Source organism: Pangasianodon hypophthalmus, chromosome 4 (genome assembly GCF_027358585.1).
Source record: "Pangasianodon hypophthalmus isolate fPanHyp1 chromosome 4, fPanHyp1.pri, whole genome shotgun sequence".
Lineage (NCBI taxonomy): Eukaryota > Metazoa > Chordata > Actinopteri > Siluriformes > Pangasiidae > Pangasianodon > Pangasianodon hypophthalmus.
Genome location: NC_069713.1, coordinates 32,450,087 through 32,466,907, shown reverse-complemented (window position 1 = coordinate 32,466,907; position 16,821 = coordinate 32,450,087). Strand labels below are relative to the sequence as shown.

General features: G+C 39.6%; 1 protein-coding gene across 1 annotated transcript in view; it reads left to right on the top strand.

The window, feature by feature from the left end:
• The window catches only part of LOC113540461 (uncharacterized), a 122,612-nt gene that overhangs the window by 83,306 nt on the left and 22,485 nt on the right, over positions 1 to 16,821 (top strand). Inside the window, exon 6 of the mRNA XM_026936968.3 lies at positions 12,168 to 12,349. Coding sequence (XP_026792769.3) covers positions 12,168 to 12,349 — 182 coding nt within the window. The remainder of the gene's footprint in view (positions 1 to 12,167; positions 12,350 to 16,821) is intronic.

The following is a 16,821-nucleotide window of genomic DNA, read 5'->3' as shown; positions in this document are numbered from 1 at the left end:
AGTTTAAAAATGATCAGACTTTTGAAGTGGTATTTGTGTGGCCTGTGAAAACCCTTCACACAGTGAACTTTTGTCATTTTCTACTATATATAGTACTGTATAAAACTACTGAAAAATACACTATATGGGCAAAAATCTGTGGGCACCTGACCATCATAGCCATGCATGCTCATTCCAGATTTAGTCCCAAACCACCATCACTCTTCTGGGAAGGTTTTCCACTAGATTTTGGAGCGTGGCTGTGGGGATTTGCGCCACATTAGTGAGCATTAGTGAGGTCAGGCGCTGATGTTGGGATGTCGAGGAGGTCTGGGGTTCAGTCGGTGTTCCATTTCATCCCAAAGGTGTTCAGTGGGGTTGAGGTCAGGGCTCTGTGCAGGACACTCGAGTTCTTCCACTCCAACCTTCACACACCATGTCTTCATGGAGCTCGCTTTGTGCACAGGGGCATCGTCATGCTGGAACAGGTTTGAGTCTCTGAGTTCCAGTGAAGGGAAACTGTAATGCTACAGCACACACAGACATTCTGTACAGTTGTGTGCTTCCAACTTTGTGGCAACAGTTTGGGGAAAAACCACATAAGGCTTTGATCATCAGGTGTGCACATACTTTTGGCCATATAGTGTGTGATTCATTTTGGCATGAGTCTAGCATTTTGAGGTCTGGTTACACCCAAAAGTGAGAAGCGTACCATGACATTTATAACTTAATCTGCTTATGGAAAAGCAACATTACTGCTAAATTTTATAGAAAGTCCACTTCACCTGCGGTAAAAGCCAGTTCGGTCCAGTTGTTATGAACCTCTTTGTCGTTTTATTAGTTTATTTAAACATTTGAAAACTGTTGTGTGTACACAGTGTGTAAGAACTCTTCTCTGTTTTGATGATGATGATGATGATGTTAAGATGATTCAGGGACATCAAATCATGGCCTCTTCAGACAGACTGACTTGCAGGCAGATGCTAAGGCATGGCTAGAAAAGATCCTAAATAAGAAATATTTCCATGTCTTTTGGTAAAATATATTGATGTTTCCTTAAAGCAGAGATGTCAAAACCAGATTTTCCACAATTCAGCTGCAACGCAACCCGACAGGTTTTTGCAGACCGCTTCATATACCTTGTTTATTCATCCTCTTTTACGTGAAGTGCATCTAAAATACAGGTCTGATAGTAATGCATGCAGCATTTAAATACTGTCGTGGACTCGTACACATTTGAAATGCACCTCCCAGTGCATCAGCCACGCTGCAGGGCTCTGGGTCGGCTCCTGTTTACCGATTTACCCCAGTAGTCATTCTCTCTCTCTCTCTCTCTCTCTCTCTCTCTCTCTCTCTGTATGCATGTAAATTGAATCGGATATCTGATTTTCCTAAGATGCAGGTTTTAGCTACAGCTTATGAACACACACACACACACACCCACACACCCAGGATTTGGCTGTGCCTCATTCAGTGCTAATTAAAATGACCTGAGCCTCCCACACCTGGCATAGCTTGGGTGGAAGAGGTTTCAATTTGTCCTTCATGTGCTTATAAAGTTTGGACAAAATGGTGCAAAATAATCTCAGTAGTGTTGATAAGAAAGAAATAATTAGGTGATGGCTATAATTCCAGTAAGCGCAACCGAGTTCTGCGTGCATGAAAAGATCCATAATTAAAACTGTGGTGGTTCATATGAGCCTCTTTTTAATTTGCCGTGTTTATTTATTTATTTTATTTTATTTATTTATTAATTTATTTATTTATTTAAAATTCTGCGCTGACAGTAATATTCACAGCTGGAGACACAGCTTGCTCACACATGTCCTCCTCCCTCTTGAGCTGCTTCGATCTCTTTTTCTGCTTCCATCCCTTCATCTCTCCTTCTCTCTGCTTGTCTCTTTTTTTGTAATCTTTCCATCTATCCATCCCTCCATCATTTATACACATCTTTTCTTTTTTCACTCTGTACAACTCTTTGTGCTTTATTACTCTTTTTTCCCCCCTAAAACATAGTCCAGTTCAGTTAGTTGTTTGTTTTTGCGTATTCATGCTACGCAAGCGAATAGTTCGCATGCTCGAACGTCACTTCCACGCGGCGCAGGATTTATTCTGCGCCCGTGTGCCAGATTTACCCCCTCTGTCCTATTTTATTATGGTGCATATTCATTCGCAGCACGTGTGAGTTGTGGGAGTAAACTGCAGCAGCGCGATACATTTATACAAACCTACGAATGCTGTGCAGATGTCACCTTTGCAGGAACGTCATGTCGGCTTCTCGGTTGTTGAAACCCTTGCATATCAATCTAACTTCGCTTCATCTTCATACGTATATCACATAGACTTTCATACATCACACGTCATGTATCATTGCAAAGCAATGCATTATGCCTCAAAAACGCCCTAAGAGACTCAAAGCCATTTGCACTCGATGCAAAAGCTAATGAGCCAGTCAGTCAGTGCAACGCTGAAGTCAAATGGAAAGAACACTCTGTCATTGTTCACACAGAGCAGCTCACAATAATCTCATCGATATGCAGTGTTGTGGTGCCACAATGAAAGCACCAGCTTCTTTTTTTAAATTTACTTTGTTTTAAATCCATATCAAAAGGTCCTATGATTCGAACCCCAAGAAATTTTACACTTCCTGCTTTGAAACATATTAAATATTTATATATGGTAATATTTGCAATATGCTAATTTGTTGGTTGAGGCCGTATTTTCGTTATTTGCGATTGTGTGTCACGCTGATGTCACAGTGGGAAATTTCAACACACAGTGGCATTTATAAGAAGAAAAAAATCTTTCCGTGATCTCAAACATAAGAGGTAATGAGCTTTCTTTTCTCACTCGCCATTTTCCAGTGATATTGGCAGATTAATGAGAAAGTCCAACGTAGAGGCAGCGAAGACGTTGGCGCAAATATCAGACTGATAGTCCCAGAATGCATTGCAGCTGTGTGATGCAGTTGTGCTGAGTTATGGTAGAGACTCGGCTCAGCTTTTCGGCGATCTACGATATGATGAGAATGATGACGTTGATGACAGTGGAGCTTTGGAAGCTGATCTGTTTGAACAGATGAGCAAGTTAGAGAGCTGGACAGACTAAAACACTAAAGCGCCGCTGCATCTCTCTGTAGGTAGAGATGAAGTTCCACTGGCAGGACTCATCAGCAGGTGGTCGAATGGCATTGTGGGTAATCGGGAACACTGTTAACTAAGTGAAAATGGGCCCAAAGAAGCGCAAGCTAAAATATTCTTTGAAGATATGCAAGTCATTCAGGGTGGATTATTTTCCTTTTAACTTTTGTCTTTGGCCTTAAAAATTCTTTCATCCACCAGAAGATTTTCTGCTTGCATTTTAAATGATATTTGTAAGTGTTTTTGTGAGCTGAAGAAGACGCTTTTACAGGCTTGCGACGCTTCACGTTTCACTTATAAAGATGCCTGACAGAATTTCCAAGAAAATGTATTCTGCCTGTACAAATGGATTGAGTGTTTTACATTATCTGCTACAGGAAAAGTTCTTGCACGGTCTGGAATAGAGAATAAGCTGTAGTAATGTGTGAGGAGTTTGTGAATTGCCTCCATCTGGTGAAGTGCAAATCACAAGATCATGAAATGGTCATTTTCGGTTTTAGTCCCGAAGACATTTGTTTATAGGACCAGCTTGAGAGCGGGTGTGAGTCTGCAGCGATCACTCTGAGCATTCTCTTAGGGACTGATTCTTGTCTGCAGAAAATAAATGAAGGACGAGCTGCGTTTTACTCCAGACAGGGAGTTTGCAACAACAATTGACACTAGAGGAATTGCCGTAATCATATTCCGGCAAAGGATCTAGTATATAAATGTCTCGATAAGTTTCCTCTCACATTGTTTTATAAAGCATTGTCTGGACTTACTTATTCTGATGATGCAAATATACACACTCACACACTTTCTCATTTGTAGGCCTCGCCACTAAACGTCTACGCTGCACTCGTACTAAACGAATGGAGATTTTATTCATGCGATTTTCAAGCAATGCACAAGCTTTAGCCAGCTAGACACTTTTTAATGACTCTCGTAACTCAACATACCACTCTCCATGGCAGCATAAAGCTTTTCCACCGATAACACTGTTTGGCCACCACTTTTCCCCCCACCTCGCTCTCTCGCTTCTCATCATTGCCCCTGGATTAATAAGCGGACATGTTTTGTAATTTTCTTTCAGCTTAGGTTCTCATTTCTGTGCAGGCATTTTTTTTTCTCTCTCCATTGTACTCTCGTCAGTCGTGGTACCTTTTAAACCCCTAGAAGTAATTGTGCTGTGTGTTTACCGGGCTAAACCTATATTAAACCACGGACCCCTAATTAACTCCTACCCGTGTCTCCTGTCTGTGTCTCTCTGCTCCCTGAACTCTCCTCCTAATTGGATACCTATTCAGTCCGACTAATTCGTGCAGTGACGCTGGCTGTGATTAGATGGGAGAGCTAAAATCTAATATCAATTTGTACTTTCATTCGACAACATGGGATTAATCCTGGGTTCTCAAACATTGCCTCTACTACTTAAAAAAAAAAGTAAACTAGATCTTAACAAATCAACATAAAGAAACGCTGCCAAAATGGATCTTATCAAATAAAAATTTTGAATATACACATTCAATTCAAATGATTAAGCTTTTTTTTTTTTTTTTAAACTTATTTCAGGCTTGAAATTGTATTATTCTGGCATGGATTTCAGGGAGTTGGATAGAAAATGCAGAATTTGTTTAATAATAAATCATCTATAAAAAAAATAAATAAATAAATAAAGGAGGGACTGGAAAAGGCCCCAACAAAATAAAAGAAAACTCACTCAGGGTGCCGCCATATCACCCACACACAAACACACACAATGCTCTATCAGTAAAGAGAGAACACACAGAACTTAAATAGAGAACTAATTAGGGAAACACAAAACAGGTGAGCACAATCAAGGAAGGAAACGGAGCAGACAGCAAAAGAAGAAATTAAAAAAAAAAGAGTGAAAGTGCCCTCTGGTGGTCTGGGGAGGAATTGTCCATGGAGGACATGACCTTATTCTACTGGCAAACAATTTCTGTTTATTTCTAGAAGCAAGCAAACATGATCTGATCTTGAAATGATTAAATATGTCTAAAATTAAACTTAATGGTCCTATATTTGTTGCATGCTAATCTCATAATAAATCGCTCATCAAACGTAAGGGGAAAGACAGCACAGCACGTTGGTTCTTTATATTTACACATGTAACAATGCACTTTTGAATCTCTGTGTGTAAGAGCACACAACTGCAGGCACTCACAGTGTCTGACGAGGGGACTGGGATTGTGCGTCACACTGCAGCAAAGTCAGGAGACGTATTCGAAAGCTCACATCTCATTTCTCATCGCAGCTCTTACATCCAACGAAGATCGCTACTCTGATCTGATGTGTGCAAAGACCCTGAGCTCTGCGTCCCATAAACAAGCGCGAGCAAAACGGCTGTGTTCATCGGTTTAGCCTGGGTCACAGATTTTCATGAGTGTAAAGCCTATTTTACAGCGAAAAGCATTGTTCTCGGCTCACGTCATGCCGTGGCGCATTCTTTCCTGTGCTCGGTTAAAAAACATGACATGCAAAGATCTGTAAATATGACAAACATTCATTGCCACTGTATAAGAGCAGGCTATAGACTGAAATATTACCCGTGTCCTGTTCAGATTATGGACATACACTGCATACTATAGCAGGAATATTGGATTTTGTAGTGTTTCTATCTAGAAACCATGACTGCAAAAACATGCGTAATTGTAATTTAAATATCCGCGCTTCCAGTGTCCGGGGTAAAAGCCACTTTGATTAACGTGACAGCACACTGGATGTAAAATGGGCTTAAATGGATGTTCAAAATGAATGAATTTTAATGATAATAATCTGGATGTTTTCATTATTATTAAATATTCCATGAATCAAGTTTTTTAATGCATAGAATCATTATAAAAAAATGGACCCTGAGCCGGATATCAGGTGACCCAGTACCACGCTTGAGAATCTTTGGCTTAGGAAAGGGAAAATAATAGGGGTTTAAACCTCAGGCTTCCACATTATACGATATGAATTTCATTCTGATTCTTAAAGCCTACCGTTGAAACGTGACAGATGATGATGATGAGGATGATGAGGATGATGATGAAGTAGAGGAGGACTGTTTTCCTGTATACCAGCTTAATTAATGTGTATTGTCACACTGTGACCTGCCTACTTAAATGAACCGAGGACTGGATAATATAAAATGACATGTATAATGTAAGTGAAGTCAGAGAACTTAGGTAGATATTTGAAGTGGATTGGAGCACACTAAGCAAATGTTCCCCCGAGTGCAATTACAAAGGCCCAGTGGAGAGAGCTGTGGCTACGAGCCCTTGTGCATTGAGTCTCTTCCTCCATGCTGTTCCATCGGCCCACTAAATCCTGGCCTCCAGAGACCGGCGTAATAATGATGTCTGATCACCCAGAGGATAGTGTGTGTGTGTGCATGTGTGTGTGTGTGTGTGTGTGTGTGTGTGTGTGGATCGTAGAGAAGAGAACTCTTAGGCTTGGGAAAATGATGAATGATTTTTTTTGTGTGCAGCAAGGATACCATGTGAGAAGAAAGCTGAAAACGACAGCAGATACGGCCACCACTGCTCGCTGTTCACACACACACACTTCTGCTGCTCTGTGTGTGTGTGTGTGTGTGTGTGTGTGTGTGTGTGTGTGTGTGTGGGGCAGCCTGTGAAAATCCTTTCATACAGTCAAATTTTGACATTTTATACTATATATAGTTCTGAAGACTACAGGCTTTCTTGGATTTGCCGTGTTATTTGATCTCAATCACAAGGCAACTCCCAAAGAAAGGAAAAGAAAAAAAGGAGAAAATTGTATTTATTTAAAATTCCAGTTTCACTAAAAGACATCACTGACCGTCTAAAAGATTTATAGGTTTAATTTTTTTACTATTAGGTTTAATAATAATAATAATAATAATAATAATAATAATAATAATCATATCCTTATTTAATATAAAAGCACAATTATTTATAGATGATTAAAAATCATTATATTTGCAGCATAAACTGTGTAACACTCACCTCTACATTTTTAACCTAATCTACAAAATTACTGGCAAATTTTTTTACAGAACTTTACAATGGGAAATGATCCGGTCTCTATGTCATCACCTGAGGTAGAATTCACTGGAGGTTTAAACAGTCTCTTCACTCCACTGTGAAGAAATCACACTTAGCTGGCAAACATTTAGACATTGTTACGCAGATGTGATGGTTTTTACCCCGTGTTTGTTAATATTTCTCCTTATACAGTACAACATGATCTTTGCAGACAGACAGCTAATACAAGGTTAAAGGTTTAAAGGTGCAGTAGTTGATTTTTTAAAATGATTATTCCTTACTTATACAAATAACATGGAAGATACAGTATGTAGAACATGATTAAAAAAAAAAAAACAACAACAACGTGTTAAACCGTGGCCTTAGCAAAGGTTTAAGTTTGGAAAACTGACCTCTGGTTCGGAATTTCTTGTTTGTGTTTGGATACGCTTCCTGTCAGTCATTTTATAAACACTACATGGGCTACCGAAGGGGGCGGAGCTTTGTTAACATGGGCGGGAATCATTCAAGTTAGGTCGAGAGAAAAAAACGACTAATCTTACCTAATGCGGTTAATCTTATATATCTAATGTACCTTTAAAGTAGCCAAAATAAAACATTTCCATGTTGTCTTTCATTCTTTCTGTGTATTGGTTACATTGGTCTTTATTTTTTTGTATTGTTCTATTTTTTCTCCTTTTTTCCTACTTTTTCTACTTTAACACATTTCTTTATAATAAATAAATAATATTTATATTCTTTACAACAAGATGTTGTACCCCATTGAGTGTTGTGAGTAAAAACTAATTCCGTGTGTGTGTGTGCAAGCTCACGTGGCCAGTAAAGCTGTTTCTATTCTATTCCTATTTCTATTCTTTATTATTCTATTCTATTCTTTATCAAGTATATTATTGGCAGAAAAACAAAACTTTGGTCAAGTCAGCGTGATTTCTTCTGTTTTCCAGACTTTAGCCACAGCCACATTCGATTTGTGTGTGTGTGTGTGTGTGTGTTATTTTACAAAGGAATTGCAGTTCTAAATCAAGTCCTATCTCTAGCAGGCACTCAAAGCAAGCCCGCTGGCGCTTTTTCTGCCCACTGAAATTGGCCGATTCACAGAGTGACAGCTTTGTAAATCGGTATCAGACAAAGCCTAACATGAAGCCATCTGGATATGAGAGGACGTCTAATATTCATAGATTCCTGCCATCCGGAGCTGTTTGTACTGAAGGGACACGTAGCAGCTTTGAGTTTGTCTTTGATGCTGTTGTGTCTTCTGTTGCTTCTTTTGCGAGGCAGTGTTCATGAGAGTTGCTGTATATTGTCGGTTATGATCCAGATTCTAAGGTTATACTAAGAACTATACTACAAACTGGATTTGATCCCGTCTCTTGCCTTGATGTGTTTGCTTTTGCTTCTTCGTTCCTTCTACATCGGTTTCTTTTTTCTCTCCCATTGCACCTCGCTTGAACCATTAGTGTCTGAGGGAGCAGAGACTGAAGTGGACTTGGTGAATGAGGTGTACCCGTGGCAAATCGCATGCAGTAAGCTACAATTAGGCAGCCTCTAACAATACTGAATACTGTAGCAGTGAATCAGCATAGCTGAGCTAATGTGCTGATTTAATGCAGGGCTTAAGAAAGGAAGGTCACTGTTCTACAGTACTAGCAAGGAGAAAGTAACAACGCAGTTGTCAATCATGCGAGCCTGACAGCTGAGCTTGTTAGTGACTGAAGAAGAATGAAATGAGATGCAGCACTGTTTGCTTAAAGCAGTGACACTGAGTATACACAGACTTCCCAGTTTATTAGGTGCACCTACCTTGTAACTACATTCATTATCATTATTTGTCAAATCTACTACAAGTGTGAAGTCGCTGACTGTCACACATCTGCTGATAGTCACCCTGTCAATCAATGGAAAAGAATCGCAGGACCACGAGATATTATATGGAAGGTGGACTAAGTGTTTTCTTATTCTCAGCACAGCAATGATACCAAGTGGTGTGTCTCTGGTGATGTGGCCTTGCTGGGGTTTTAAAACATTTCCTGGTCTTTATATTAAGATAAGACTTTACTGATTCCATAAAGGGAAATTTCACACACGTACCTTGCTGCATTTTGTAGATATAGAGCATCTCTTCCATTTGCCGCATCTTCTAGTCCTCCTGCTGCATATGTGATGCCGGGGTCTGATCCTGACAGGGAAAGTTTCTCATATTCAGAGTTGGGTTACGCAGCTGCTTACTGTTTTTCTGGACCCCCATTCAGATTATGCAAATTTCTGAGGTAGTAGAAATGTACAAAACAGGGTTTAGACCACTCCCTTTGCTACATGGCTATTGGTTTCTTAACAGTTGTGTGTATCGGACTGGGATCTCAAAGGAACCATAGACCTAACCAAAATGATGCCCAAGCAGGTATATTATACGCTTCTTTGGATGGGGCAGGTGGTCAGATATGAAGCATGTGAGACAAAGAAAGACCGTGTTGATTAACATGGGTGCGTACTGGATGCAACTGGTTACTTGCGCTGTGTTTACCGCACTTTACTGCATTTGCTCTATCCTGGTTAGGATTGCTGTGGTTTAAATGATATATTTCTTAATATTTTGGGGAAATAGATCCAACAGAATTCAGTAGAAAATACCCCGACAGGTGTAAAAAACCTTCATGAGTGGGCGGGAGTGGGATAAAAATGCTGCGTCAATGGATAGTCTTGTATTGTGATAGTCCACACACAGCAGCAGTGTCATTTATAGAAGCAGCACGCTGGAAGTCCGCTGCTCAGCTGGGAATCACGTCTGTGCATCTGTTTTCTTAAGTGTTGTGTAATATGTTGATGTGTTATGTGTCTACGTCAGTCAGTCATTCATTTTCCTTCTGCTTTTCCTTGATGGGGGTTGTGGTGGCAGCAGGGTGAGAAGGTCAACCCAGACTTCTTTATCACCAGCTACAGATTCCAGCTCCTCCTGGGGGATAGATATAATCTCTCCAGCCGGTCCAGGTCCGCCGCAGGTCTCTGTCTAGTGGGACGTGCCTGCTACAGCTCGAGCAGGAGCCGACTAGAGCCCAACTGCAATGCATTTTATGCAGCTAGTCGTAATGTCTTGCATTAGTCTTCTTGATGTTTATTGTTTTGTCGAGCTACAGATTGTTTACAACAGCACACTACATCCGAGGGAATCATGCTACATCTTCCCATAGATGAGAGCCGACCCTCCATTTTTTACAACTGAGAGACGGTGTTAAGACTTTCTGACCTCCTGTGTTTTCTTGGCTTTAAAGAACTGTCCGACTTCATCACTTCTATACTCTTTGTTGAGAAAGGATGTGATGCGGAGGTATGAGGGCGGAATCTGAGCACGCCTGTGGCGAAAGTACACAGGACCCCCACTTCCATCTATAATCCTTACCAGCCTACGCTCGATTAACAACAACACGATACTGTTTTTATTCTGTGTGTGTGTTTCGAAAAGCATCCTCGCTGTGCCAGGCTGTGTGTGTGAAATTGAGAGATTTATGCTTGTGCGAGCTGACAGAAATGCCAGTTCAGGACTTGTGTGGGAATCAATAACCATTGGTGTCGACACTATATTTTTAAGGAGAGAATATGAAATAGAAATGTTGAAATTCTGAGCATGACGCCAAAGCCATTTCATCTGCCGTATGTAGCTGCATTCTGTTGTTTGTTGTTTATGTCCTTCCTAGCACTAAAGCGGTAGAAGCAATCTCTATCATCGTGGACTGTGTACACCAACAGCAATAAAAACATCCAGATGCCCCCCATCATAATACTGGGAGATTTAAATCAGTGCAAACTGGACAATGTGATGGTTCCCAAACAAGGCTTTGGACAAGTGTTGTAGGAATGTAGGAAGGGTTTATGAGTTATGTGCTATGACTTTTGATTAAATCAGGCACCAGAATTTTCAGATTACCACAATTTTCTTCCAAGATTGTACACCAGTCTCTGCACAGAAAGACCTGTGTGTACTATTTCTTTTCACCTGTCACACATGCTACATACAGTGTTAGTAAATATAGCATTATGCCCTCAAACAGACTGTTTAGATTCCCAAGAGCTAGAATTTGTGCATTCGTCAATCAGTTTTTCCTGCTTAACCAAGCACTTAAGCACAAAATCCTTCAATAAAGTTGGTATTGTATCATACCTTATAGCATAGCTCTATCGAAGTCTTGAGTCTGATTGGTCAGAAGGTGCTGATTCACGTTCTATAACAGCAGCTCGCACAATAGTTCCCACTGCAAGTCAAATCAAAATTTTATGACGCTGGAGTCATTCGCTAATAAGCCATTGTTTCCATAGTAACAATTCATCCCAGGGACTTGGAAGTCAGACGATCGACATAATCTAAGGCTAATAATAATAAAAAAACATGCTATTCAACCAAGTTGATATGGTAAAGGCTTCTGTAAGAAGATGTTTATTTAGCATTTACGGAAGGAGTCTCCAGTGTCAGCGCTTTTTAATGCTGAGTAAGTCTTCAGGATAGAGGACCTTTCCTTTTTTTTGGGTAACATAAACTTCAGGTGAGAGGAAGAAAAGAAAAGAGAGGTTGACGAGGAGATGACTCTCTAGAGCTTTTACAGCGTAAGTGATAACAGGAACTAACTTGTCTCGTGGACGTTCCATAACATTAAAAGGTAGCTATAAATGGATAAAAGGTACAATATGTTGTTCGTTAATAATTTGCTGTGGTATAAGAGGAATAAAACACTTAAAAATAATCACCTGTGGGGAGGTAGGAGTAACTCCGCTTTGTGTTGCGTTGCATAACACCACCCCATCACTGATTATTTTGCTAGTGCATGTGCTAGTCTACATCCCATAATATCTACTCAGCTGTGGTCCTATAGTGGTTCCTGTGTAGTGATGGACAATAACAGATGGGCTACTGTCAGTGATTGCACACCTTCACAGTGACCTCTATGGTAATTGCCAACTCAGTGTATATCCGAGATCTATTTTGTCTCTAATTGTGTTTCTTGTTCTCTCTGTTGGTCTCTCTTTTTCTATCTCCTCCCCCTCTCAGGCTCCTGGTTGTTCTCTGTGTCGGAGTTGGCGGCGCCAGGGGCGGAGGTGGGCCGGATCTCAGCAACAGACGCTGACCTGGGAGAGAACGCCAGGCTGGAATATACCATCCTGGAGGGGGAGTCTGGAGACACCTTCAGCATTAAAGGAGTAAACCAGGAGGCCATCATCACCCTCAATAAGGTGAGATGGAAATGAGATGGTTTAAAGAAATAGAAAAACAGTTAGTGTGTGTGTGTGAGTGAGTGAGTAAGATAGTTTTGAGGGTAGCGTTGCGGTCAAAAAGTACATCACGCAGCAGGTGATAGCAAGGTGTAGGAGGAGCGGGTCATATTCTTGCTGTGCCAGGTGTCGTGACAAAATGAGCTACTTGTAAAAAAAAAAAAAGGGAAAAAAAAGTATTCTATAAAAAGTTAGTGAGGGAATGAGTGCTGTGTTCTCTGTGAGTCAGAGCAGTTGAATCAGCTCTTTCTCAATCTGTGAGAAATTTGGGCGTTTGTGTGTGTGTGTGTGTGTGTGTGTGTGTGTGTGTGTGTGTGCGCATGTTGGAGGGTGTAGGCCAGGCGCTGGCATTGAAGATGCCAGCAGATGATCGAGTATGATTAGGAATGATGTGTCGTGTTTTACACGTGTTCATCTAATGACGAATCCAAGTGACTGGTCGGATTGATTTCTCAGGCCGATCCTGGGGTGTGTGTGGTCCAACGTTCCTTCAGTTTCACATTCAGAGCTATAGTTCCTGCCAGACATTAGCTCCCATTGACTGTTTGATGCACAAAAAAGGAAGAAAAACCTATAACTGTAGTTTCTCATTTATCAGTCATGCTGGATACGAATGGATTTATTCGTAAATCGTTCATATGCGCATTTACACAAGAAATTTGGTGTCTTTTTGGAAAGTTGTGGGAAAAAATACGTTCATATCCTACTCATGCTCCCGAGTGTGTGCAAATTTACGTATAACAAGACTAACCAATGTATACCTCGACGTCAAATCATATAATTTGCATGGATTACTGCACTTTCGTAACATTAGTAGTTTCCCTGTGTGATGTGCTTGGTGCACATGATCACCTGGACACAGTGGAGATTTTTTTCTCTTCCATTTTCACATCACACCATTTTCCTGTCATCTCACTTTATTCAAACCAAATTCAGTAATTTGTCTCTAGAGTTGGACCTTTTCACTGCTGAATATTTTTAACGGCATAGAAGTGAGTCAAAACATCTTCCACAGTTCTGCCTTTCTGCCTTTTCTTTCACCGCTTAGTAGTCATTTTGTGTTTCCAGCCCTCTGTGCTTTTGACCTTTTATGGAGTTTTGTGGGCGTCACTAAATGCAAATGAGCTGTGTCAGGAACATGCTTTGCACATTACACGTGATTACGAAGAAAATCAGCATTTTGGAAACTTTTGTCGTTCCGGCGGAAAATTTTAGTCTGGTTTGGCTTAGACAAACATTTACAAACAACTTTACAAAAAGACTATGAATTAAAAAAAGCTCAGAGATCATTGGTGCCTCTGGTGAGTGTGTGTAGCTAGTACAGTTAGCTTGTTATTAATGCTATTACATTTAAAAAAAAACAAAAAACAACAGCAACAGTGACAACAGAAGCGAATGCTAAACGCTCACAGGAGACCAGCTACAAGTGTGAACATGGGGTATGTGTGTGCAGTATTTTGTAAGATTGTGTTAAAATGCTTTATCTACAGGTGAGAAATAGAGAGAGAGAGAGAAATAGAGAGAAAAGAACAAGAGCTACATATTTGATGTACTTGTTTCTTTCTCCATTTATTTCAAAATACATCCCAATGAGGGTGAAGCCTGTTTACAGCCTGATACAGATTTTCCCTTCATAGGAACGTCTTGGGACTGTGACGTTACAAACATACACATTTTATTATCCTTTAAGTAATGTTTTTAATACTCTTACTGTAAGTATGTGTCATAAAATATTTTTATAGCACAGTGCTGTTGAATTCTCAAATTTGATTGGTCAGAAGGCGTTGATTTATTTTCTATTACCGCAGTGCATCAAATCACAGGTTTATATTGTTTATATGTTATTATTACAGCTCATTCACTGGGACTTGTACAGTGGATGCTTGTTATTTAGCAAAGAACAACATATAATTGTTTATGTGGTGATGCTTATTATTGTAACATTTAGGAAGGAGTCTCCAGTGTCAGTGCTTTGTAACAGTAAGTTGTTCAGCATGGGAGAGTCATCAGCACAGAACATTTTGCACTTTTTCTTTAACATTACAAGCTGCATTTTATGTCTTATTAACTTAGAGAAAGAAATTAAAAAAAGAAAGGCTGGACTATTTATAAGTGATAGCAGGAAATAACTCGTCCTCAGATGTTCCACAAAACATTATATGTAAATAATGTCAGTTTAAAATACGCTGTTTTGTTCATTTATACATTTTTATAAAATGTTCAAGTTGTTGGCAAAATGCTGTAGTATAAAAGCAATAAAACATTTTCAGATGTTGTTTGGTGCTGTAACAGTAATTCTGCCTCACCTTTGTTGATTATTTTCCTATAACTGCACTCCCCTGCACTGCACTTTTATTCTTTACTAAAATAAATAAATTTGATATTCAAGAAAATACCACAATTTCAGGGAAAAAAAAACAAAACATTCGTATCCTGCTTGTGCTACTGAGTGGGTACAAATTTTACGAATAAAAAGAGTAACTAATGTAAACCTCTTTTATTCGATTTCATTTAATATACACTTTTAAATCGCTTATTTATTTATTTACATTTACAGCGTTTAGCAGATGCTCTTATCCTGAATGAATTATAGAAGAGCTTTAGAGTCTCGATCAAAAACACTTCCTCATGCTAGTTCACTCGTTCAGGGACTAAGAATACCATCGAGAATATTTCATAAAACCTAGTCATTTTTTTTTAAAATTAAAGAATATGAAAAATAAAGAAAGTGAGCCAACACAACCCCATGAATAAAGATAAAAAAATCGTTCAGTTATAACAAAAGGAAATGTGTATAATCGGAGGAGTTTTCGGAGTCTGTCTGCGCAGAGCCGTAAGCCGCAAACAAACGCCTCAGCTGACGGATGACTACGAGGGAAAGGATGTTAAAAACCGGTATGATTTTTTCCAGTATGATTTAAAGCAGGATTATAAATCAGCTCCGTTTGCCGCAGAAACGTCTTTTAATGCTGTGCAACAGACACTATTTTAAACTAGCAGTTTCCCTGTGGGACGTCCGTAATCAACTGGTACAGTGTAGATCTTTTTTCTCTTCTGTTTTCATGTCATTTTCATCACCATTTTCTTTTCACTTCACCTCACTCACATCTAATTCACCTCTTCTGTAGTTTGTCTCTTTTCAGGTGCTGTGGATTAATAAAAACTTTTATCGGCATGGATGTGAGTCTAAATAACGTTCATTTCTACCTCTGAGAAAGGCTTTTTTTTTGGCATTTACTCATTTCAGTGCAGTGAGCTTTGCTTTTTATGAAATTTTGTGGGCGTCGCCAAAAGCAGATCAGCTGTGCCGTGCAAGCACCTGGCAATTTATGAGTGATTGTTATTCATCAACATACGCATGCGAGTATAAAGGAAATCTAAAACTGGCAGAAATGTTTTGTTTGGCTTACACAAGAACATTTACACACAATGTTTACTAAAAGATTGATAAATGATTCCCACTATCATTAAATTTACAGTTTGAAGTGTTGAATGATGAGACATTCAGCCTGGCATGCGTATCTGCTATTATTACCAAGTATTAAAAAAACCTGAAAGAGTTTTCTACCTATCTTAAACTCTCCTTCTTATTGTGTGCTGCTCTTGTGATGTTTTGTTTCGAGTTCACTCCCTGAGTGCTTTTTTATTCCTGTCTCTGTCATTGGTTGATTACCCTAATGTGTTCACCTGTTCTGTGTCTCATCTTGAATAGTTTGCTTATTTCTTATATCTTTGCGAAGTCTTATCATGCACTTATGTCATTAAGCCGTGTATTCCGAGTTCTGTGTAGCGTTACGTTATGTTCACACCAGCGTGCGACAAAGCGACAGACGACCAATCATTTTCTATGTACGCACGACACATTTTAGCGACAAGCAACAGAACTACATCGTGACAGACGACATGATTATCTCAACTTTATGCAAACTATGTGTGACGTGGTAAAGCGACACATCCAAACAATTGACTCGAATGAATCCTCAGACCAAATCATATGACCCTCGTGGTGCAACATTTTCTCATTCCCCCTCTCACAACTTTACTTCCTACCTTCTTTTAGTTCCTATATACCTCTTGACTCGGAAAAAAAAGGAATAAAAATGTAAAACAAAAATGTGTTTTCATCTTATCTGTCATGTACACTCTTTCAGTAAATGTGCTTGGAGACATTACAGGGTAAAATAAAGCTTTAAAGACAATAGGAAAGGTCACTGATGTCTCTGAGGAGTGTTTGTAGCTAGTACAGTTAGCTCGTGCTGCTCATAGCTAATACAGCTAAACGTAATTCATCCTGACTACATTTTAAAAACAAATAAATCATATACTGTAGTAAATCCTGTGCTGTAGGCTACATTTTAGCCATGACTGTCTCTCATCAGCGCTGGATGGTTGGTACACGCCCACAGGCGACAACCGTAGCACTCAGGCCACGC